The sequence below is a fragment of the Exophiala oligosperma genome (genome assembly GCF_000835515.1).
Source record: "Exophiala oligosperma strain CBS 72588 unplaced genomic scaffold supercont1.1, whole genome shotgun sequence".
Lineage (NCBI taxonomy): Eukaryota > Fungi > Ascomycota > Eurotiomycetes > Chaetothyriales > Herpotrichiellaceae > Exophiala > Exophiala oligosperma.
In genome coordinates, this window is record NW_015622818.1 from 2,052,268 (window position 1) to 2,074,184 (window position 21,917).

Genomic DNA, 21,917 nt, shown 5'->3' on the forward strand with positions numbered 1-21,917 from the left:
TGGAGTAACTTGATATTATTGTGCTTTGCAAAATTCCGTAAAAACCTTATTTTTTTGCAAGTTGTATGAAATCTGCACACCGCCATATGGCCTGTATCAACAAACTCATCCTGCAGCCGCAATAGCCCTAGATAGCACTGTAATTTACTGCAATATATTGTAACTACATACAAACATGATGTCGAATCGTACAAGGCGCACAATAACTCCATCCCATTAACTCTAGGAGTCATTAGCCTCTCAATCACTCCGCGAGACCCTTGTTACTCGCAACGCTCGCATAAAGCGCAAAAGCGACGGCGATAGCCTTGCAACGAGGGCTAATAGGGCAAGTTCAAAGCGTCGCGCTATGTCTCTAAGCCCTCGTCCCTCTCGAACGGCTAGTCCTGACCTGCCAGAGTCATCAGAGTCGCCAGAGTTACCGCCGAGACTAAGTATTAAGGAGGACATTATGTCGCAAGCACAGGAAGCGTTAAATCTTCTTAATGAGGATAATAAAGTCTTATCTATATCTAGTAATGCTAAAGAAGATAATAAAGAGAAGGGGGAGATATTAATATAAGCCTCTCTATCAGCGTAACCTAGTTATCAATCAAATACTTTACCATATATCGCGGAGAATAACTTAAGCCTAACTAATATAGACTCTATTAAATTAATATTTAAGATTGATAAACTTTTCTATGATATCACCATAGAAATCTTTATTAAGAAAGTTAAGATCCTTAGTACGGAAGTATCATGTTAAGGTTTTAATATTGTTAATACACTCCTTAAGTATAAAGGTTAACTTAAGTATTAATATAATAACTACAATCGAAAGACTTATAAATTACACCCCCCTATCTTCAGGGGTAAGTTCATAATTAAACAAGGTAATAAAAAGCTTTATTCCTTAATTATGAAGACTTAAGAACACTTTAAGAAGGCCTATTAAAAGTGGTGAGAGCTTTATCATGCTTAAAAAGATGGCTATAAGAGTAGGACTAAACTTAGTGCGCATTTAGCACTAGTATACTTAATTATTAAGAAGCTAAAATGACGTTAACTAACTAGTTAATATGGCTTATTTAGTGAGGACATTTTAACATTATCATTATCTTATGATAATGTCTTCTTAAGCCGTTATCTTAACTTAACCTAAACACGTCGCTATTGTAAGGAAAAGGCTAGGAATAAAAGGTTAAAGGGTAAGGTAATCTTCGTAACATAATAATAGTGAGAAGAAAAATAACTTTAGGCATAAAAAGAGGCTACCGCCGGAGTAAGCTTCCTTAATATCTTAAAGAGACATTATTATAAGTTAAAGAATTGTAAGAATTACTTTTGTCTATGTGTTAATTATAGAGAATAGTATTTTCCTCTATTCACATCATTAGTTTAGCGTTAGAGTGATATGATTGCAAAGAAGGCTCCTAGTGTGACGGCTGACCAGGTGCTAAACGTGATTATGGTGGCCCTTCTCTTAGAACGGAATAGAAATGAGAAACGCTATGATACTATATATTAATCTCTGCCTATTTACTCGCCAAACTATATACATCTATTTGTGCTTAATATTGAAGGAATCCCGTTAATGAGTCACCTAGCATAACCTCCCACACACATCTATTAACCTCCGTTATTAATAGTCGCCGCCGCCGCCGCCGTCACTAGACCTCAATTAAGCCCTTCATAATGAGAGGGTGATGATGATTAGAATATATAGGAGTACTTTAATTAGCTAGCGACTAAATATCCTATTTATGCGTTCAAGTTACTAAAGATTAAGCTCTCTATTGCGGATTATAGATAGGGCTTCTCTGATCTACGAACATGTACAGATAAACATTGGAAGGCTATAACTGTTTCGGCTGGTTTTATGACTAAAATCCGTAATAACCTTAAGGAATTTGCGCGTTTAGCTATAATAAGTGGAGACGGTTTTAATGATAGTATAAATGGACGTCTAGTGAGTGTTATATTATTAGGGAATAGTAGTTAATGAGGGCTTATTACATAACTCAGTGTGGTGTTAGAATTATTTTGCGTGTTGCTATCTCACACTATACCTATTATAGTATATAGCTTAGCTAATTATAATTAGTGTGATTACGTGATAGCTATATTTGCATAACCTTAAGAATAAACAGATTAAGGTATATAGACTAGGCTTATTATTGCAGGATGAGATGCCTATAGCCCCTTCTTTTTTTATCTATTCTCTACTAGTTACTATGCCTCATTAAATATAGCCATATCTATGGAAGTAATTATGAGCTATCTTAACCTTATAGACACTAGTTATTACTAGATAAATAAAGGTATTAAAGCTATTCTCATAATAATAGCCTAGTTCTCTATTCTTTCGCATCCACTCCTTTAACTCGTGAAATGACATCTTAATTGGATTGAGCTCTAGAGTATATAGAGATAAGTACTTAAAAATGACGCCCTACTTCTCGCATATTCGCTTAACTCTATTAGATCGGTAGATAGTTATATTGTCCATGATTAGAACGGAATGATCTCCTAAGAAGGGGTTTATCTTATTAAGCACTCCTTAGAGAAATGTTTCGAATCGTTCGGCGTTAAAAGAGCCTTAATAGACCTCATAAGTGAGCTACCTATCTGTTGTCATTATAGGTAAAATGCTCTAACTGGTAGATCGGCCACCTAGTAGTTACACTTAGTATAGAGTGTTACGGGCTAACCAGCCAAACTTTCTATCCATAGTTCTATTATTTGCGGCGCTTTCATCAAGTGTTACTAGCTAGTTACTAGTGTAATTAGCTATCTATGCTATATAGAAAGCAATAAGTTTATCGTCTCGCCTGGTATTAACTCTGGTTACCTATTTATACATAACATTTATAGAGTTAAGTGCCCGGGAGACTATTAATATATAAGCGTTAATACCAAACTTATCGCGAAGAAAATCGTAGTACTCATCTAGCCGCGCTGTCAGCTAATCTAGCATAAAATCACGAAGTCCTTTCATTGCGGCATAATGAATTAACTTTAGACGACCTTTAACAGGTGCTATATCATTTGTTTTGATGTCTTAATAGCGTAGATCCCATCAAACTTTAGAAATATAGGCATTAGAAACCCCTTAAGCCTTTGTAATGGCTGTGCCTTTCACTCCTGCCCAAAGTGCAATTGACACAGCCACTTTTACCGCAGGATCAAACTTTAGCTGTGATGGTATCATAATCACGCCTTTTTATATAGTAAAATTTAAATACTTAGATAGAGAATTTGCTCCGGAGTAAGATTATCATATAATATTTATGAAATTATAGGGTGGTTGTTGAGAAATATGGCGTTGTGTTCTCACCGCTTTTATGATTATTGAATGTTTTGCATGTTGCAAAAAAATAAGGTTTTTACGGAATTTTGCAAAGCACAATATCAGGGATAATCAAGTGGTAGTAGTTTGTATGTTTACCTGGTAAATCTAACACCACAAACAAAACTACCTGGGTAAGGAAGGAATATGGGCCATCACGAGTATTCTCTTTCTTCAACGATTGTACGGAGTATTGGTCGTAAAGAATAATTTCCGGAATTGTTCTGGGGTCTGTCAATTGGGCGCATTTGCGTCATATCTTTGGCCGGGGGGAGAGCTATGTAGAGGGAGAGGGAATTGCTCTCCGTCACAAGTACCTTTCACACACACGTCTTTACCTTTGTTAATATCAAAGTTCCTGTCAAATTATATCGAAATTCCGTCGAGGGGTTTTTTTGGTGATCAATTGGCACGAGCTTCTCTTGTCGTTCTCAACGATGTCCCCAGCTTTTGTGTCAATCATTTGTTTCATGTTTCACCATTTTTTTGATCTAATTAACTCCATACGTAGGTACGGAGTATAGTAGTTAGGTATTGATATTCCTGTGGGAACTTCAACGACAAGGAGATCGTTTTGCCAAATAACAACAACAACAACAACAACAACAACAACGCCGCACAGTCCAGTATTGTCCAGTATTGGTCAGTTGCCGGCTCAATCTCAAAACATTCCCGTTCTACCGCGTACTTGCAATCTGAAACGATGCAGGAACGAAAAAAACAGACGTGCGTTTACATCACGAAGGATTACGAAGTACCAAGCTCGGAAATTCTTTTTCTTATTTGTTCTCCTCAAGTCCAGTTGATCTCGTAATCTAAAGTACAGTCAATCTGCCTGTGTGTGGATCTTGACTCTCTCCCTGATTTGTATAGACCCCCATGATCTTTGTCGTCGTCGTCGTCGTCCAACTCAGTCAAGGGTAGAGCATATGTTGTAAGTACATGTAATTTTCGGTTTTCTCTCTCCCGCCCATCATCATTACTCTCTAAACCATTAAGAAATTTCTACAAGACCTGATTGATCCGCGTAAACCCTAAAAATGAACCCATGGACCATGTCGACTATGATAGACCACAAGGAAATGATTGCATCCCCATAGGACCTCCAAACACATCGAAAGAAAACATGTCGTCGTCGTTGTTGTTGTTGAGGGTCTTGATGGTTTCCTTCTGCTGCTGCTGTTGCTTCTCCTTCTCGATAGGTTGAAAGCAACGTGCTGCTGTCTTTTGATCAAGTAAACCAAAATCGAGGTCACGTTCTTCATGTTCATGTTTATCAAATATTGTTGTACTGTCCAACATTTGAACGTCGTCAAAGTTCCTCGGAGTTCTTTCTCTATTGTTGTTGTCGTTGTTGTCGTTGTTGTCGTCGCACCATCGTTCTTGTCCTTCTACTCGAGGACAATAGTCTTCTTCTTCGTGTGGTTGTTGTCCCGTCCAATTGTCATTCATCAGTAGTGATGGAACGGGAAGGTCTTCCCATTGACCTGTTCTTGATCGGAATAGGATCTCTTCACATGCCACCTTTTGTGCTTCTGTCGCTAAGAAATCCTCCATTCGGTTGCCAATGGGATTGGGTTGGTTCGGGTCTTGATGCAATGGACACTTTCGTGTTGCCATTATACGCTGCCGGAAAAAAAGTTCATCAATCACCCGCTTACTCACATGGATGTCAGGAGGTAGACAAAAGCTTACTTCTTGTGGACTCGTGCCCTGGATGCATTCCGAACAGATCAACCCGTCGGGACACTTGCCGCAAGGAATGACGAATTGATAGTGCACGCAGATGCCGAGGCTTCGACATTTGGCCCTGCACGGGTACTGGACGAAGAAGATGCACGGTTCGAAATGGTCGAGTGAGTGTCGTCGCATCTCTGGGTAGCAAGGTCGTTTGATGATGGGTGGATCAGGGTGCGAGATCTCTTCGGGTTTCGGCGTCACGAAGAAGTGACCGCGAGGGTATTCGATACTTTGAATGAAGAATTGACCGATCTCACGCTGGGCGTCCTCGCCGCCCGGGGCGTCGCGCCGCTGCGGAGCTCCGTTACTTCTCCTCGTGTTGGCCAGGATGGTGGAAGATGGCAATGTCCTCGTGCCGGTATTGGTGTTTGTCCACGTGTGAGTATTATTGTTTGGAGTTTGATATGACAGAAAAGGGTCTCTGACTGGTTCGCGGCCCTGAAGGGGAGAAGTTACTGGCATGCCATTACTGCCACAGAGTTGGTGTTTGCGCTGCTGCTGTTGGAGTCGGACTTTGAGATGGTGGTGATGTTGCCGGTGATTGTCATGTCCTCCCCGATTGCGTGCTGCGTGCAACAGCTCTGGAGTCAGGAGATGGGGAAAGTCCATCTATACTGAATCGGCACCTTGTACAAACCGTCAATGTCGGCAGCTATCCTGTTCGAATGCGAGGGTGGCACAACCGCAGTGTGATTGTTGCTCTTATGTCGAGAGAGACCAATACAGTCAATATTGTGGACATTTTTTTAACAGATTGGTTGGTTTGTCTTGAACGCAGACAGAACCTTTATAACCCTTTTTCCTTTGTCTCCTTACATCTAGACGAGTGAAGAAATTCCCCCGTGCTCACGCGGGTGTTTGCATTATACTGCCGAACGGCGAAAAGAAAGAGTCACACGACCGACGGGGTAATTTATTGCAACACCACAAGGATATTGAAGTAGTAATAGGAAATCGAAGGCAAGCAACACCTTTCAGTCAAAGCTGTTCACCTGAACGAGTACCGAGCAAATGAAACGGCTCGTAAACGTGAATGGAGGGATGATTGCTCCGTAGATGGTGATATCGTCAGTGATATATCGACCCAAAACGCTTGCTGATGACGACGAAACCCTGGTAAGTGCAAAGGTCCAACTCACTGACCAAGGCCCCTACAGTCATCAAGTGACGACGTGCAATGGTAATGCTCACCGCACTCGCGATGTGACAGTTCGCCTAGTCATGGGGTGCCGCCTCATCCTCCCCTTGGTAGACGGAAAGCTTTTCGTTCTTCGCCAGGGACCTAATGTGACCTCAAACCGAGGTCATCATTGACTCGGGAGAGCTGAAAGGGGCAGTTCAAGGTATTGTCGTCAACTCTTTTCGGCGTTGATAGATATATGGTGCTGCAGATGACGACCGTCTTCATTCTGTTCCGAAGACATGCCGGTTGTTCCAGTGTCAAAGAAGCAGACGGGGGATGGGATTGAGTGACACTTTCCCCGGGGGCTACGACACCCATATATGGACATGCGGCTGATTTTGCTTGGCAAGGGAATCAATTCAAGATCCAGCACCGGCGTGCTATAACCAACTCAAAGCTGTGGTCCGGAGGAACAGTGGCGCCACCGCGCCGATGATTTCGATATGCCTCGGTGAGCCGTATGTAGCCGAGATAGGAGGTGAAGGGGGAGAACGAGGAGAGATGATGGATCGTGCTCGCTCCCCTAAGTTTGGCCTAGGATCCCGTGACACTATTGTTCGTCTCTGCACCCCGACATCGCCCATAGCAATCAAGCATTTCGACCCTGCATATGATCAAGAACCTTGAACCGTAGTCCACACGTCGCCGTTCAGCCAGTCTTCGGAGTCGTAAATAGCAACGTTGTTGTCGTTGTCTATGGTTGATGGCATTGCGCCAGTACTGATGAAGAATCGATCGAGTTCATCCTGCGCAAGACGTTAGCTTCGAAGAGACACACAGTAAGATGTTTGTTGGAAGAAGCATAATACCCAGTCAATATCCCCTGGTTCTGAGAACATATCTGGTACTTGCAGACCAAGCCCTGAAGTTTCAGCAGCATCATTCTGTGTAGCAGTACAAGCCGTAGCCGAATTAAGGGTCGATTGCGATTGACAATTGACAGGGGTTGTTGTTGCTGTTGTTCTCGTCAGCCCGTATTTGGTCGAGATACCAAATTCGGGCCGGATCTTCGCAAGCATGGCAGCGAGTGCTTCACTAGCTTTGAGCGCTTCCACAGACTCTTCACTGTATTCACGCCAGATATAATAGGATCTTTCGAGTGCCTTGAGCATCTCTTCACGACGGTCGCGGCCCCATATTGATTCATCATCCGAGACATTTGTCTGTTTGTTGGTCGCAGAAAGATGGACGTCCAGGCATATCAGCATTGCGGCCAAGAGCCAGTCATTCTTGGTGAATGACAACATCGTGGCTCCTACGCCAGACAAGCGCCCTCCTGGCTTACTTTCCCGGTGCCGGACGTGCTGATATTCGAGCATTTTCATGGCGGCGTCGACACAGGCCTGTCGGGATTGTTTGAAGTTTTGATCGAATCTGGCGGCCACCAGGCCCTTTCGGTGCAAAATGCAGAAACCGGTCAAGCAGATCTGATCTATGGCGAACCGGCACATCAAGGCAAACGCCGGGTCTATCAGTGAGTCTTCAATCGGACGGATCTGATAGTACTCAGGCACACTGGACCTTGCTGTTCGGAGCTGAGCATCTAGAGCTTGAACTGCCCCAGGTGAGGGATGAACATCCTGTAGATGTGATGCGATCTGGCCGAAAGCTTCGATGACCGGTACTTTTGCAAGATAAAAGGCCACGTGGGTGGTATTGTCGACAGGCCGACTTTGAGGGAGAAGTTTGGTATCCTCGTCAAAATCATCTTCCCGAAGGTTTCTCGGCAGAGTAGTGTCCACCTGTCTGTGCAGTATCATTGAGGGTAGACCCATTTGGAAGGACAATAGTACGTCACCATGGACGATACTCAACCACAAACGCCGCCTCATTTCGGCCTGAAATGGGGATAGATTGCTGAAGTGACGTGGATCTCGATGAAGTTTAAGCATAAGGGCAACTCGGACAATAGTCCCAGTGAGGATGTAGAAGTTCGCCTGAGGATCCAGTGACTGAAAGTATTCAGCCTCAAGATGGGTGAGCATACCCTGCAGAAGATGAATGTCACCCTTGGCATAGTCATCCAAGGTAAGGCATTGCAGCGCGCAATGTCTAAATGTGGACACCATATCATCTGGGTCGAGTGCCGGGTTCGAAGCATCGTTGGGAAGCTGGCGGGAGACCTGTACAGTTAGCTGAAGCATTGAAAAAAGAAGGCCTAGCCAGGTTATCGAAACGGCGGCAGGATTCTTCCAGAAGTTGGTGTACTGAGACAGATGTCAGCATCATGTCTTCTCTGTGCTAGGATTGAATGATTTACTTCGCGCTGAAACTGCTTAGGATGAACCACGGCTAGAATAGTCAGTCTCTGGGAGAAGAATTACCATTGCCGGAAATCCTCACGTCTGAAAAATGCCAGCATCTCAAAATATTTGGCCACCATCCTGTCGACCCGAGGTCGTTCTGGGAGACATGAGAGCAATGTTTCAAGATCCTGGCGATGTTTGACTCCATATATGATATCCCAGACCTTTGGTGAGGATTTTGCAATCTGGAGTTTGTCAATGTCGCGTTTGAGAGACTCGTCGTTTTCCTCAAAGTAGTCCTTGATCTCGGAGATCTAGGAGGCCTCGGTTAGATCGAAATCTTTCAAGATACCAGGCATTTCTCACATCCTCCAGGATCGAATCCCATTTTGTTGTCGATCGACGCACCACAGCCTGCCTTTGAACATCGTCTTGTGGACGTTGTTGTCCAGTCTCTTCACCTTGCTCGTGATGAGCACGCGGGATGAAATCGCCCTTTTCGGAGCCAAGAGAGGCCTCGTTTCTTTCGCTGAGCTCTAGTAAAACCGACTCCAGGCGGTTGATGCTCTCTTTGACCTTGACAGGCTTGCGAGGACCACGTCTCGCGAAGTCCGGGTACACACATCCCTGCAGTGCATTTTTCCTGAGACAATTTTCACAAGGCCTTCCTCGGTTACATTTCAATCTGTCCGCGACTCAGCAGGCGCACATCAACTGCATTCATGGCATCACCCACTTTCGTTGTCTGCAGGGCGTGCAGGAAAGTTGGCGGCGATTTCGGGTGCCAGCTAATGATGCCTCGGCGAGAAGAGCCTGGACATCAGACTCAAGGCGCGACCTCGCCGACGGGTCCATTTATCGGCCCAAGAACTAGACCGCGACGCAATTATTGATGGTCCTTAGACGAGCGTAACTGTAGCGGAGAAGAACGACATTGTGGCCAATGTAGCAAGGAGGAAAGAATTGATTAAGGTGGCCAATGCTCTTCAGATTAGGTGTTTTGAAATCTAACATGGGCCCCCTAATAAGCTTATCGTGCCACCGATTCGACGCCCCGGATAAGCATCACCACAAGGCTTTGATTCCCTGGACCAGCTGGTGGGATACAGAGTCGTGCTTTCCCCGTGGCCTCTCATGTGCAATATGTCCCCCATAAGTGTATAGTTGTACTGGGGTATTGGAGAGGCATCGGATATCTCCAAGAAGCAAAGCCCCGGTGGCCTGTCCCTGACCATTGAACTCACAGTGATTCTGTACTCTGGTATCCCCCAAGACCTCGGATACGTTTACGCTTTGGGTTCGGCAAGAATGAGCCATGGCACCAACCATAGAAGACAGCGATGCGAGTAGCATCGGCCACCAGACCACGAGCGTTCACCCCGCCAATCGGCCAATGGCTGGTTCTTATGTAACGAGGACGAAGGGCGAAGTTGGCTGGTGTTATAATTAAAGGCTGATCATTCTGTCCATCTTTCGGAACTTATTGAGCCTGTCTATACCTTGTCGACTGGCACCATCACTTGCCAGGCTTACCGCGTTTGATCACCATAACAGAGGTGATTTTTAGCCATGGACAACTTTTTCAGTGACAAGACATATGCCATTTCCGGCGGTGCAAGTGGGATCGGCCTTGCAGTCAGCAAAGCCCTCCTGCGTCAGGGCGCGAAGGTGTCGATAGGCGACATACGCATTGATGACACAATACTGCAACAGCTGGCAACAGAAGCTCCTGGGATCCAATGGCCAGGCAAGACCGAGGACAGGATCTTGCTGAAGAAGGTCGATGTTCGCTCGAGAGAAGACGTCGACAGCTGGATCAATGAGACCATTGACAGATTCGGTGCTCTCGATGGTGCAGCCAACATGGCTGGGACGATTCCGAGAGACCACAACATCGGGACCATTGAGACAATGGAGGACGAGGACTGGGATTTTGTCTTCGGAGTCAATGTCAATGGTATGAAGAACTGTCTTAGAGCCCAGTTGAAGTACATGGGCAAGGATGGTAGCAAGCACGGCAGCATAGTCAATGCTGGAAGCGGACTGAGTTTGGAAGGCAGAGAAGGAACCAGCGCCTATACTGCAAGCAAACATGCAGTGTTAGGTTTGACTCGATGCGTTGCGAAGGAGGTGGGAAAGAGAGGGGTCAGAGTGAACTGCATTGCGCCGTAAGTTAAATATCCCTCTCTCAAAGCAGACATGGAAGCCATGCTGATCAGAAGTAGAGGCTTCACAGAAACGCCATTGATGAAGCAGTCAATGAGCATCGAAGGGTCCGAGTCCAAAGAGGACTTTTCAGTCACAGCATTGGGTAGGTTGGCTCAGCCATCGGAGATTGCTGACACGATTGTGTACTTGCTCAGTGATAAAGCGAGTTTTGTCACTGGTGCTTGTATTTCAGCGGATGGTGGATGGCATTGTTAGTCCGTCATCAGTACTTCTCAACGGCATCCCCCTATCCAACGATGATACTCGCTGTACCTTAGCCTGATATTTGTCGCCCGTAGCAAGTAGCTCCTGTATTCGGTGGAATGGGGGAGGGCCATTGAGTGTTCATCATCTTTGAGAGAAAATAGGACTGCCCTCAGCCTCGTCGAGCCCGATCGACGTCTGTATACCGAGCTTCAACCGAGCAGCCGAGATGGACAACCTAAACTCATTTTCTCCAACTGGTATTCCGTACTCGGTGGACGTTAACATTGTCGACAACAGTGTTCTTGACGTTGCCTCGATGCATTATTAACATGACCGTTCAACGCGCCGTCCAGCATGCCTCACGGACGGTGTGCTCCGTAAAACCCGACCCCTTCCGACCCCGTCATTACTCCTCTCGAACATCGCTCCCCGAGGGAAGCAGGTCAGCAATCTCACCGCGCTGGCTGTCGGACACAAAGGCCCGTATAGGAAAATGCATCACCTTCGGCATGCCGGAGAGCCTCGTCGACGAGGCTGGGCGGATATTGCGCGTCTTAGGCCGGGACTGGCGTGAGCTTGTCGCTGGCAGCGAGGGCTATCTGACAGACCCCAAAAGAGCTGGTCTACACCGACACAACATCGTCTGGGGCGAGCAAGACTCGATGGGCCACGTCAACAACGTCATGTATGTGCGATATGCGGAGAGTGGAAGGTGCAACACCATGCGCAATTTCGCCAAATACGTTGATCCCCAGCACCGGCAAAAGTGGGAAGATATGCTAACGAGCCGCGGAATCGGACTGATCCTCAAGAGTATCACGGTGGACTTCAAGTTCCCCATGACTTGGCCGGACAGGATCTCCGTGTATCATAAACTCCGGACTTGTCCAGACGAGAAGACGACGTCGCTGATATTGGACGTGCTGATTCTCTCGGAGAATCGCCAGCGCCCGGCGGCACGCTGTCTGGAGGACGTCGTGGTGTACGACTACAGGCTCGGCAAAAAAAGCCCGATGGAACCTTTCATGGTTGAAGAGCTGAAAAACACATTCGAACTGCAAGAAGCGGCGAAGAGAGAAAACCATGCCAGAGTTGTCCAGCTCGAGAATCAGGTTCGAGAGCTGGAGAAGCGGACTTGGGACCGCCCGGATGCGAAGGAGGACTTTGGAATTGCTCAGAAGTCATGAAAACAACTCCCACTCCAGCGTCCCGGATCCAATCGCTTGAACAGTCAGTCGGAAGAAAATGTCTGATGCGCATTGCTTTGCGCGGTACCTGAATCATTTCAATCTGAGACAGGACTGACAATTCCAGAACCCTTTGTAATCCACTTGCTTGGTTGTATCCTGCCTTCAGCATCGAAGGTGTGCGTTGCTTCCCCTTGAGATATTTTCCTACTACAGTTTGATACTGGTGACAGGGCATTAGAAGCCAATCTTCCAACCGTCTTCCAAGCATGCTCTTTCTGCTCGAGGACCAAAGATATGAACCTGAGATAACACGAAAACGACCAGCAACAAATTCATGGTATTTGCAGCAAAATCAACCCGTAGCGAATGGGCAAATCAGAGCTCGCGGCCCATGGGGGACCCAAGATTCCTGGAAATCTATACAACAACTTTTGAAAAACTGATACACCAGTTATACAAGCTATATTTTGGTAGGAGTCTAAGGTGCGTGGTGCTTGTATATTCAAGAGCCCACAGCCGACTAGCGAACAATTAAAGAAAGAGACCGCCCCGATATATCCAATCCTTATCTTACCAAAGCAGAGATACCCAACGTTCATTCAGAAGACTTCTTCTTGATACTACCAAATCTCTTCTTGAGACCCCCACTCAGCCTCTTGAAACTTCCGCTTCGACCAATTTGGTTTTCGTCATCCCAACTGCTGCGTGGCGCAGCGCCAGACGAACTTCGATGACGGCTCTTCGTCTCCATCTCGATGCCGCCATCAGCGCTGACTTTTTCGTCGTGGATGTGGTGCTCTTTGAGCGCCTTCTCGATGCTGTAGCTTGGTTCGCCCTTGCCTTTGATATCTTCAGGTAGGTACTGTATCCCTGGCCAGCGCTTGTAAGCCCCGCCTTCTGGCCCACCTTCGATCATCATATTGTCACCCTCCCGATAGTTGTAAATATTGCCCATACGGTCGGTATCTCCAGGTGCATAGGTCGCTACCCCGTCTAGAGGACGATGGCGGACCACGCTGTCGATTACCCTTTCCTTGGGTGTCGCTTTGAGGGCTTCGGCATTCGAATCAGCCAGGGCTGCTAGCGGAGAATTGGACGAGTTGTTTCTGGCGAACAAGGTAGCATCGTAAGGTCCGCCATGATGCCATGCAGATCCACCACTGTGATCTAGACTGTCGATAGTGTCTGGCTGGATGTGATGCTTTCTAGTGGCATAGCGAGAGCGGTCTGCGACATGTTTTTCCTTTGTCAGAGTGTCCAACGGCCGGTGTGACTTGTCGCCGGGATAACGTTCCGTCAACGAGCTGCCTCTTCTGCGACCGGGCCTGTGTTCTCCGAAGGCTTCTTGTCTGTGGCTCGGCGAACGAGGAGAACCTGAAGAGAAAGCTCCATTCGGGCTGTTTGCGGATGGCGGCGGAGAAGGATAGGCAGTTGCCGGAGAAGAGGAATTCCTATATGCATTGCCATTGCTATGAAGAGAGACACTTCGTTTTACTTCTGTTGTGCTAATATCGGATTTGGAGCTCTTGTGGAATGGGTTGTTCTTCGACAATCGCCGTCCCGAGTACGTTCTGCCTGGAGGGGTCGCCTTAGGCGCCGCAGACGGACCGCCACGGAATGCATTACCGGGGCCATCTTCTTGAGAAGGCTCGGGCGCATTGAGGGGATCAAGAAGATATTTCGAGGCCTGGAAGAACAAAATGTCAGCCTCTTGCAAAAGCGATCAGTCACGGGCTACAAGCGGCGCACCCATTCTTTATCGTCGGAGGATTCCATCTTGGTCTGGCAATCCGAGGACTCTTTGGATATAGGATGTATTCAAGATGCTCGATGGATAGACGATGCAATTCGATCTAAATGAGATAGGAAAAAAGACGATTATGACCGGGTGGTGTTGCGGGCGGGAAGTGCAAATAAAGAATCGAAATGCACTGAGAGCTTGTGCAGCTGCTTCGCTACATTCACAACCTATTTACGGCACTGTTCAGTGGTACGAGTCCAACCAGGCGGGAGTGTTTAGGCACTGACAATGTCATAGTGGGTAAGAATCGGCGCCTAGCGAACCGGGGTCAGTCGCTAGAGCAGTTGCACTATTGGCTACGTCATGCACAATTCATTCTTTCCCACACCTTCTTGGGACAACAATACGATGACCCGGACGCGCAAAGCAGAAAAGCCTCCGTTCCTCTTTCATTCAATCACCATCTTATCTATTTACATAAAAATTGGTGCTTAGGCCATTGTCTCCCACATTGAAAGACCCATGTATCTCGCGGGCATATGATTCGTCCCGTGTCGAATACACCACATCGCTTTGCGAGTCGGAAAACCGACAATATAGCTGGAGAGTGCCACATATCCAAGGCCAACTGAGACATTCACGCCATTGTCTTCGTCACCAGCTTCCCGTGAGCTTCCTCCCTCACAAGCAATTATGGGTCTGTGCTGACGTGCCCATAGACCCTACCTATTGCTGATCGCCATTTTCTCCAGGGTCTGACCCTGCTCCGCCCGTCCATTTCTTTTCCCAATTCCCAAGGGCTCCATGCGTCGAGTCTCCTTGGCAGGTACCATGTTCAGGTTTTCCTCGACTTGATAAACATGCTGGTCGACTATTCGGACTCAAACTCTGAAACTGATGAGCCCTCTCCTGGTGAATCTCCAGGTCAGAGGAAGCGGAAAGCCTCTGACCATGAACCAAAAAACAAGGTCGACAGCAGAAGACCTCCGCCACTTCCTACTTCGTTCCATACACTGTATGCAACAAATGTGAGAACTGCTGCAAGCGATGATCCTACTTTGCATGCTGGTCGTACACGGCAGGTACCTCACGTGGTAGGTAACTGGCCAACACACGTATACCTTGAATGGCATCCCCCGAAACAAGAGCTGGCCATGCTTGACGATGTGATTGAGCATGCAAGACCATCGAATGACATCGGCAGAAGCATGCACAGCTTTCTGCGTTCTGAACTGGGAGCATTACAACCACTACATATCAGCTTGTCAGCTCCCCTTGTACTTAAAACGGATCAGAAGGGCCCGTTTCAAAAGAGCGTATGCTCAGAAGTGCATAAACGTCGAGTAAGCGTTTTCACTGTTCGCGTTACAGGGCTGGCATGGGTTGCCAATCATGATGGAAGTAGATACTTCTTGGTGCTCAGGCTTGGTAGGCCTCGCAACGATGAACTGAATAAGCTCTTGTCTGCATGTAATGCGGTAGCTCGACGCCTCGGACTTGCTGAGTTGTATGCTAATAAAGGAACTTGTGTGGACAAAGTCGACTTGAGCGAGCAATTGGAGAGATCTGATATGACTGATGCATTTCATATCAGCATAGCATGGGCTCTACAGGAGCCTGATAAGCAGGCTAAAGAGCAGCTTGGGAAGCTCAATGACTTGAAGCCAATCGACATTGGCTTCTCTGAGCTCAAACTAAAACTGGGTAATGTTGTTGTTGACATCCCCTTTGAGGGCCCTTGATAGTCCTTAGTGTTGCGCTATCACCACATGCTATTCAAGTGACCGGCGTTTCCGCTTACCGGCGGTGGTGAATGAAGCATCAGTGTCATGAACTCCTTGGACACCCTGTTTATCCTTTGAATTGATGAAGGCTTCCTGGTCCTGTGATCAAGCTTCTAGACGGATAGCGCAGCCATGGTCTGTGGAGATGCTGCATCAATCCAGGAATGCTGACAGTGCGAGTCAAGTCTGTCTTCCGAAAAGCTATATCACATGCTCAACTCTTCATTGGATTCGTGAAGAGGACCTGCTGATCAGCGGAATCTTTTGTCGGGATGAACATATTGTGTTCGGCTGGAGGAGGAGAACAAGCAGCTTGAGAAAAAATGCCTAAGTCGAATGCTCGGATTTCATCCTTTGGCTGTTTCAGCTTTTCAGCAGTTTGTTTCTCTTCTCTCTTCGTTTCCTTCTTTCGACAATCTTTTTGTGCATTTTTTCCGCCATTTTATCATAGCGTTCCTTCTCTTCCTTTGCCTTTCTCCGGTCTTTAATGGCTTGAATCCTTCTGTTTCGCTCCTGTTCTTTTTCCTCCTTCATCTCTTGTTCTCGAGCCTTGACCGCTTGTTTAAGCTGATCTTGCTCTTTTCGCTGTGCATAAGACCTCTGGCCCGCAGTGGGACGGAATGCTTTCTTTGGAGCGTGCCAGTTTTTTCCTGCAGACCCTAATTAACGACTGTAAAATTCTCGTTTGCCTGTAGAACGTACCGTTTACTCGCATCCCATGTGTCTGTGCTATCGCCGTTGTTGAGGATGCCTCACTGGCTAGTGCTTTTGAAGACATTTTCAACTTTTACTCACTCTTGCTTGAAAAGACTGAACGAGCACACCGCAAGGCCAACCGCGCTGGAATTGAGAAAATGGAGGTGTTCGACTAGAGGCTGATTCTGACGTCATCTAATCTAATCTTGTCTAATCTTAGCTTCGCACCGGCGCAGTCTTGCGTTGGAATTTTCCACCCCAATTGCTCCGTTGCAGGCAACGTCGGAAACCCCTCCATGACTATCACGACAAAATATCGCGCGATGTCGGGTGCAAATTTTGTTTCTCATGCAGTCTAAGATGTGCTTGCGGATCACTCTGAACCATTCACATGTCTCCGAGGATCTGATAAGATCCTGAAATTCTCGACCTTGGTGACAGCGTCACTTAGCCTCTACCAAACGACACCGCTCTTCAAGACGCGCGGCTGCCCCTTGAGAAGAGTTTCACCTACTCGACGCTCTCACAGAAATGCCCTTACGATAGCATTCGCCCTGCCTGTCTATTCTTTCCGCCCAAAAGAAGACCTCTACTGGTCTAGGTGGTCTGGATGGCCGCTTTCAAAGATGAGCTCTCACCTGTGACCGGCCTCGAGAAGGCCGAAGCCATTCCGCCTCAACCTGAACTCACCGTACCCTCAAGCCAGGGTATAGAAGCGTTGAAGGACATTGTCTTTGGGTCAACAGCAGGAATACTAGGGAAGTTCGTGGAATACCCTTTCGATACAGTTAAGGTCCGACTTCAGTCTCAGTCAGACCATCCTGGAATCACTCGATTGCGGGGTCCTCTCGACGCATTTTCCGCTGCATTTAAGAGTCCAGAGGGTGCCATTGTGTCTCTGTATCGAGGAATCAGTGCCCCTCTGCTGGGAGCGGCGATTGAGACATCGTCACTGTTCTTCAGCTACAGGATTGCCCAAGATCTCGTGGTTGCGGCGTCTCCGACACTTCGCGCACAGCGAGACCAACACAATGGCAAAGTTGAACTTCCATTCGGCGCCCTACTCGGTTGCGGTGCCGCCTCAGGAGCATTCACCTCTCTTCTCCTGACACCGATCGAATTGATCAAATGCAAGATGCAAGTGCCGATCGCTCCCTCCCATCTGGCATCAAACTTGGGATATACTGCAACGAGGCCTCCTGGCCCCATCGAGTTGATTCGGTCAGTGTTCCGGAGTCAAGGTGTATTGGGTTTCTGGCACGGACAATTGGGCACACTGATCCGTGAAACGGGCGGGTCAGCCGCCTGGTTTGGTTCTTACGAAGGTGTCAAGATGCTGTTCCGACAATACGACACTTCGATTACTCAAATTGCAGATGTCAAGGTCTGGCAACAGATGGTTGCTGGTGCTGCCGCGGGAATGTCGTACAATTTTGTCTTCTATCCTGCTGACACGATCAAGTCACGAATGCAAACCAGTTCAACTGAGGGTGTGGGCATCAAGAGGATGACTTTCGCGGCCACTGGAAGGGCTCTCTGGCACGAGCAAGGCCTCACTGGTTTCTATCGTGGTTGTGGTATTACCGTCTTCCGGTCGGCCCCTAGCTCGGCCATAATCTTCAGCATCTATGAGGCCTTGAGACGCTATTTCGGCTAGACGTTGGCATGACTTGCCTTTTAAGCGAACATGCTCGACTCTGGATGCCCTTTGGATCTCGTTGAATGGCCCACGACAGACATCGCCATCACCACGTGCGTTGAAAACCCAGACGTGTGGGAGACACCACCCTCAGCATTTGCTTCATTTCCGGCTTCGGATCCTCTTCTCTCTTATTCGGCGACTTTAGGTGCGACGAGTTGCCGATTTCCCAGTCAGAAGCACGCACCTTTTGTCCATCATTCGGACCCTAGAGAACCGCATTTCTGGAAATATTCAATATTATCGTCGCTCCTCAGTGCAGACGATTTGCCATCAAACATACCAAAAAATGTGGAATGAGACTGCTCGGATGCTCATACCTCGCTTGTTTAGCAACGTACGTCGCCGAGGTGAAGCCATTGCATTCTGGGGACCTTGAGCATGAGGTCCAAAAAAGTGACGAGATCTACGGAGCACTTGGAGATTCATGTCACCCTTTTCCTCTGGTTTATCGCGATCGAGACCTCTTTCTTATCCACAGACAAGAGACACCTGGTCAGTGGTATGGGAATTCTATCCGATATGGGCAAACGGCTATTGCACTGTTCTCAACAGCTGGTACATTGGAGAGCTGCCTGAAGCCAGTCTTGACCATACAGCCAGAGATTTGTTTGGCCCAAGCACGCAAAACTCGATCATTTCTAACGTTTTCAGCATGCATTTGCATTTCAGCCTCATCGGTGTTTTGGCCTTATTTCTGAGTGCGCATTTGAGCAGCATCACAGACCATAGAAACGAGAGAGGGAGGGAGCAAAAAGTGGTCGATATGAATTATGAGCATATAGATGGAGATAGACTATATTCATTAATCGATGTTTCCCTAAACATGAACGATATCAACGCAGCTCGCTTTCACAACCTTGTCACGTCGTGAATAAGTGAATGTAAATTAGGCTAGGTAGGTAGTACCTCCGGTGGGGGGTTCAAACAGGTCGAGGGCCGGGAACCCACACCAGACCGAGTCATAGGAATGGCCTTCGTCCCCGCCGTATTCTTGAGACGTATTGTTGATGACTGTGGTCGTCGCTGCTGCACGAGGTTGAGATTGAGGTTGAGAATGATTGCTGCCCAGCGGCATCACCACCGGTACATTGTCCTTGCGTAATTGATCCAGGCACTCCCGGGCCAATTCCTCCAACGCGGTCTGGGTGTTTGATTCTTTCGACAGTTCGGTCTGAGGAGGAGGAAGAGGAGGAGGAGGAGGAGGAGGAAGAGGAGGAGGATTCGTCTCGGGCGTCGTCGCAGGCAAGAGGGAAGTCAAGACGACGGTAAAGTAGGCGATGTCCTTGAAATTGGCCCCAGGGTGAGATATGCGTAGCTTCATCGGCTCGAGGGTGTCGAGGACTGAATGGATCAGGTTGGATTTTGTGTACCCGGGGGAACACCGCGACTGTGTGTGGTGCCCGTTGTCGTCTCCTCCTCCGGGCGTCGTGGTAGCAGTAGTAGTTGGAGTCGTCGCTTGGTGGGCGATAGTCGTAGTGACAGGATCCATCGAAGCAGCGGAAGATGACGACGCAGTGCTTCCTAAGCCCTTTATACCTAGACATAAACCCAAGATGGCTTGGACCAACTCGTTACGGTAGAGGTTGTGGAAAAAGTCCCAGTAACCCTCGGGTCGGGGGACGTCGATCTCCGAATATCGTGGATCGAACAAACTAAAAAGGGGGGTTTGAACGATTAGCATGTCTGGGGTACGATACCTGTGTATGATCATCCTTGGTAGGAGTCGAGGGGAGATTGGTAGGCAAACTCACTCTTGAAAAGTAGTAATCATCAGACAAGATTGTAAAAATCCATCGGTGCACTCTTGAGAGACGTCGTGGGCGTCGGAGCTGGCCACGAAGCAAGTGTACAGGTGCATCAAGGGACGACGGATGCTAAAGTCCAACTCCATCCTGGCCAGGAGCCGTGGGGGTGTCTTGCTCGCCTGGTCGCCCTGGTAGGTGAAGCGCAAGGGGGAGGGCAATTCCTGAAGGATCTTCTCCAGGTCTCGGGTGAAGACGCGGAGGTCCTCGAACGATATGCGACTCGTGCCGTCCATCTGTCTGCAGGCCATGAGACGCAGCGGGAAGGATTTTGAGAGCATGTGTTGACACAAGCCGTCGGTCCATTCCTCCACGGGTCTGGACTCGGGCAGGACCTGGATGCCGTCGTATATCTCGTCGTCGTTGATGTTCCGTGGAGGTTTCGAGGTGTAAGGGGGCACCATGCAGGGGATCTTGCACAGGATGCAAAGCATGAGGTCGATCTCGACGACCGTCATCCAGAGGCGCCGACGGAGTTCACCTTCGAACACGCCAATACCGGATTGCCTCGAAGGGTCCTCGTTCAACACCATGATCAAAGCATCCCGCAAAATCTCTCCGTTCATGCGGATCAGATCGTCCAGTCGCCCCAGGTAGCTCCAGTGGCAGACGAGCGTCAGCATCTTGACCTGCAGGACCGGCAGGAGGTATCGCTGTCGCGGCTGCACCTTGTCGAGAAAATCCCTCATGAACTTGAGGACGCGACTCGGATGGAGCATCGAAGTCGAAGCGCCGATCTCGCATTCTTCGTGGGTGCCTATACTCGCCCCGACCAACAAGACGCCGACCAGTTGTGGGATGAAGCCCAGGCCGCAAGCTTGTTCGCCGCCGTCGTCGGCAAAGAGGATTCTGAGTTGCCGCATGAACGTAGGAGCGTGTAGGATCCTGAAACAGTGTTCCATATTGTCAAAGTAGAGAGTGGCCAGTTTCTCGCAAATGTGAAGAGGAGGGAGTTCGAGGACGTCGGGTTGGTGGTGGTAACCATCAGGAGTTGCCCGTGTTGAATCCTGGTCAAACAACACTTTGTGGTTGTTCCTCTCCACGGTCAAGTGTATAGTTTGTAGGTCTGTCCGAAGCTTGGCCAGACCAGGGTTGTTTGGCAGGTTCGCCAGGAACCGACAGGCATCAGGAAACTGGGTCGTGGAGTTAATAACGAACCGAGCACGGTGGTAGCAGTGGAGAGAAAGAAATGCTTGTCCAGAAGACTTACCTGGTAACTCAGATTCGTGGTCACTGCCGGTGTATGGATCTGTTGGTCAAGATTGTTGTCGCTTTTGATATTGACCGTGGCCGACGTGACAAGGAGACGTTCCATGGCGTCTGACCGACTCTCTTGCGCGAAGAGAGCATTCTCAAGCCTCGCTACGCGTGCCAGGAGATCCTCTATCACGCCGCCGCCTCCTCCTCCTCTGGAAGCGGCCTGAGGGGCAGCAGCTGCTGCCGCTGATGCTGTCTCGCCATTTGCGATATCCACAAAGAGCGACTCGAACCTACGTCGTTTGCTCGGATGCCCTTGTAGGTATGCTGCATTGAGCTCGGGTTCTTGTCCGTCCTGGTAGATACAAGCAGTGGGACGACCGACCTTGATACATTGCTGGCAAGGATGGAGTCGGTTGCATTTGAGCTTTTTTCTCCTATAACAACAATGACCAGATTAGGCCCTTGTGGGTGAGGCGTTTTTTGGTTTTGTATCATCTGGACATGCAGAACTCACCTGCAAATCAGACAAGAAATCACCGGCCTAGGCCGTTTAGGCGCGCCCGGAGGAAGAAGCTGACTGGTAGTGGTGTCGGACATGGGCTGTGATTCATTTCCACATTACCATCATCGCATTTTGGGCGGCATTCACACAAGGTCAGCAAAGCAAAGAGACCAAGGTTATCGCGGATGATGTTCTCTTTCTTTGAATTGTGCATGCAATGAATCCTTTGAAGCACTTTGGTGCATAAAATGGCAACATAGACAAGTCTGATGTGTCTAGATTCTCTTGTCCAATCATATCGAACCTCGGTCGAACATGGAACTTACCGACAACGAGTCTCAAACAAGTATCCCATACCATTGGATAGTATGGAAACCGTTGCTGA

The 21,917-nt window shown here is 48.1% G+C and overlaps 8 protein-coding genes across 9 annotated transcripts; 3 read left to right on the plus strand and 5 right to left on the minus strand.

The window, feature by feature from the left end:
• Positions 1-4,285: 4,285 nt before the first annotated feature.
• Positions 4,286-5,712, minus strand: PV06_00710 (uncharacterized protein). Its single transcript, XM_016401253.1, has 2 exons — positions 5,027-5,712; positions 4,286-4,957 (listed from the first exon to the last, which is right to left on the minus strand). The coding sequence occupies exons 1-2, from the start codon at positions 5,678-5,680 to the stop codon at positions 4,394-4,396; spliced, it is 1,218 nt and encodes a 405-aa protein (XP_016268306.1). The 5' UTR covers positions 5,681-5,712; the 3' UTR covers positions 4,286-4,393.
• On the minus strand, positions 5,708-9,430 carry PV06_00711. Of its 2 annotated transcripts, XM_016401254.1 has the most exons (6): positions 9,237-9,430; positions 8,867-9,185; positions 8,598-8,814; positions 8,515-8,546; positions 7,064-8,461; positions 5,708-7,000 (listed from the first exon to the last, which is right to left on the minus strand). In XM_016401254.1, exons 1-6 carry the CDS (start codon positions 9,353-9,355, stop codon positions 6,869-6,871), a joined length of 2,217 nt encoding a protein of 738 aa, XP_016268307.1. In that variant the 5' UTR covers positions 9,356-9,430; the 3' UTR covers positions 5,708-6,868. The 2 variants fall into 2 exon arrangements, with proteins under 2 accessions (XP_016268307.1, XP_016268308.1); XM_016401255.1 differs by having other exon boundaries at positions 8,867-9,430.
• Positions 9,431-10,069: 639 nt separating this feature from the next.
• On the plus strand, positions 10,070-12,102 carry PV06_00712 (uncharacterized protein; the record flags this gene model as incomplete). The annotated part of the gene is made up of 4 exons (XM_016401256.1): positions 10,070-10,668; positions 10,726-10,811; positions 10,864-10,923; positions 11,213-12,102. The coding sequence occupies 4 exons, from the start codon at positions 10,070-10,072 to the stop codon at positions 12,100-12,102; spliced, it is 1,635 nt and encodes a 544-aa protein (XP_016268309.1).
• Positions 12,103-12,534: 432 nt separating this feature from the next.
• On the minus strand, positions 12,535-14,032 carry PV06_00713 (uncharacterized protein). Its single transcript, XM_016401257.1, has 2 exons — positions 13,855-14,032; positions 12,535-13,792 (listed from the first exon to the last, which is right to left on the minus strand). Exons 1-2 carry the CDS (start codon positions 13,879-13,881, stop codon positions 12,701-12,703), a joined length of 1,119 nt encoding a protein of 372 aa, XP_016268310.1. The 5' UTR covers positions 13,882-14,032; the 3' UTR covers positions 12,535-12,700.
• A 250-nt stretch (positions 14,033-14,282) lies between these two features.
• PV06_00714 (uncharacterized protein) lies at positions 14,283-16,461 on the minus strand. The gene is made up of 2 exons (XM_016401258.1): positions 16,333-16,461; positions 14,283-16,280 (listed from the first exon to the last, which is right to left on the minus strand). The coding sequence occupies exons 1-2, from the start codon at positions 16,406-16,408 to the stop codon at positions 15,994-15,996; spliced, it is 363 nt and encodes a 120-aa protein (XP_016268311.1). The 5' UTR covers positions 16,409-16,461; the 3' UTR covers positions 14,283-15,993.
• Positions 14,311-15,688, plus strand: PV06_00715 (uncharacterized protein). The gene is made up of 2 exons (XM_016401259.1): positions 14,311-14,513; positions 14,566-15,688. Exon 2 carries the CDS (start codon positions 14,707-14,709, stop codon positions 15,586-15,588), a length of 882 nt encoding a protein of 293 aa, XP_016268312.1. The 5' UTR covers positions 14,311-14,513; positions 14,566-14,706; the 3' UTR covers positions 15,589-15,688.
• Positions 16,462-16,595: 134 nt separating the features above from the next.
• PV06_00716 (uncharacterized protein) lies at positions 16,596-18,859 on the plus strand. The gene has a single exon (XM_016401260.1). The coding sequence runs from the start codon at positions 16,937-16,939 to the stop codon at positions 17,981-17,983; it is 1,047 nt and encodes a 348-aa protein (XP_016268313.1). The 5' UTR covers positions 16,596-16,936; the 3' UTR covers positions 17,984-18,859.
• PV06_00717 (uncharacterized protein) lies at positions 18,788-21,736 on the minus strand. Its single transcript, XM_016401261.1, has 4 exons — positions 21,545-21,736; positions 21,041-21,464; positions 19,780-20,963; positions 18,788-19,680 (listed from the first exon to the last, which is right to left on the minus strand). The coding sequence occupies exons 1-4, from the start codon at positions 21,625-21,627 to the stop codon at positions 18,915-18,917; spliced, it is 2,457 nt and encodes an 818-aa protein (XP_016268314.1). The 5' UTR covers positions 21,628-21,736; the 3' UTR covers positions 18,788-18,914.
• Between the last annotated feature and the right edge of the window lie 181 nt (positions 21,737-21,917).

Bases quoted from the DNA above. Each gene is read 5' to 3' on its own strand.
- PV06_00710 (XM_016401253.1), bottom strand. From the start codon at position 5,680: ATGGACTTTCCCCATCTCCTGACTCCAGAGCTGTTGCACGCAGCACGC. The intron at 4,958-5,026 runs GTAAGCTTTTGT...TTTTTCCGGCAG, and splicing joins AGGGCACGAGTCCACAAGAA to CGTATAATGGCAACACGAAA.
- PV06_00711 (XM_016401254.1), bottom strand. From the start codon at position 9,355: ATGGACCCGTCGGCGAGGTCGCGCCTTGAGTCTGATGTCCAGGCTCTT. The intron at 9,186-9,236 runs GTGGGTGATGCC...AGTCGCGGACAG, and splicing joins ACGCCCTGCAGACAACGAAA to ATTGAAATGTAACCGAGGAA. The intron at 8,462-8,514 runs GTAAATCATTCA...CATCTGTCTCAG, and splicing joins CTAAGCAGTTTCAGCGCGAA to TACACCAACTTCTGGAAGAA.
- PV06_00713 (XM_016401257.1), bottom strand. From the start codon at position 13,881: ATGGAATCCTCCGACGATAAAGAATGG. The intron at 13,793-13,854 runs GTGCGCCGCTTG...TTGTTCTTCCAG, and splicing joins CCTCCGACGATAAAGAATGG to GCCTCGAAATATCTTCTTGA.
- PV06_00715 (XM_016401259.1), top strand. From the start codon at position 14,707: ATGCTGGTCGACTATTCGGACTCAAACTCTGAAACTGATGAGCCCTCT.
- PV06_00714 (XM_016401258.1), bottom strand. From the start codon at position 16,408: ATGTCTTCAAAAGCACTAGCCAGTGAGGCATCCTCAACAACGGCGATA. The intron at 16,281-16,332 runs GTACGTTCTACA...TAGGGTCTGCAG, and splicing joins ACATGGGATGCGAGTAAACG to GAAAAAACTGGCACGCTCCA.
- PV06_00716 (XM_016401260.1), top strand. From the start codon at position 16,937: ATGGCCGCTTTCAAAGATGAGCTCTCACCTGTGACCGGCCTCGAGAAG.
- PV06_00717 (XM_016401261.1), bottom strand. From the start codon at position 21,627: ATGTCCGACACCACTACCAGTCAGCTTCTTCCTCCGGGCGCGCCTAAA. The intron at 21,465-21,544 runs GTGAGTTCTGCA...TTGTTGTTATAG, and splicing joins ATTTCTTGTCTGATTTGCAG to GAGAAAAAAGCTCAAATGCA. The intron at 20,964-21,040 runs GTAAGTCTTCTG...TCCACGACCCAG, and splicing joins CCACGAATCTGAGTTACCAG to TTTCCTGATGCCTGTCGGTT.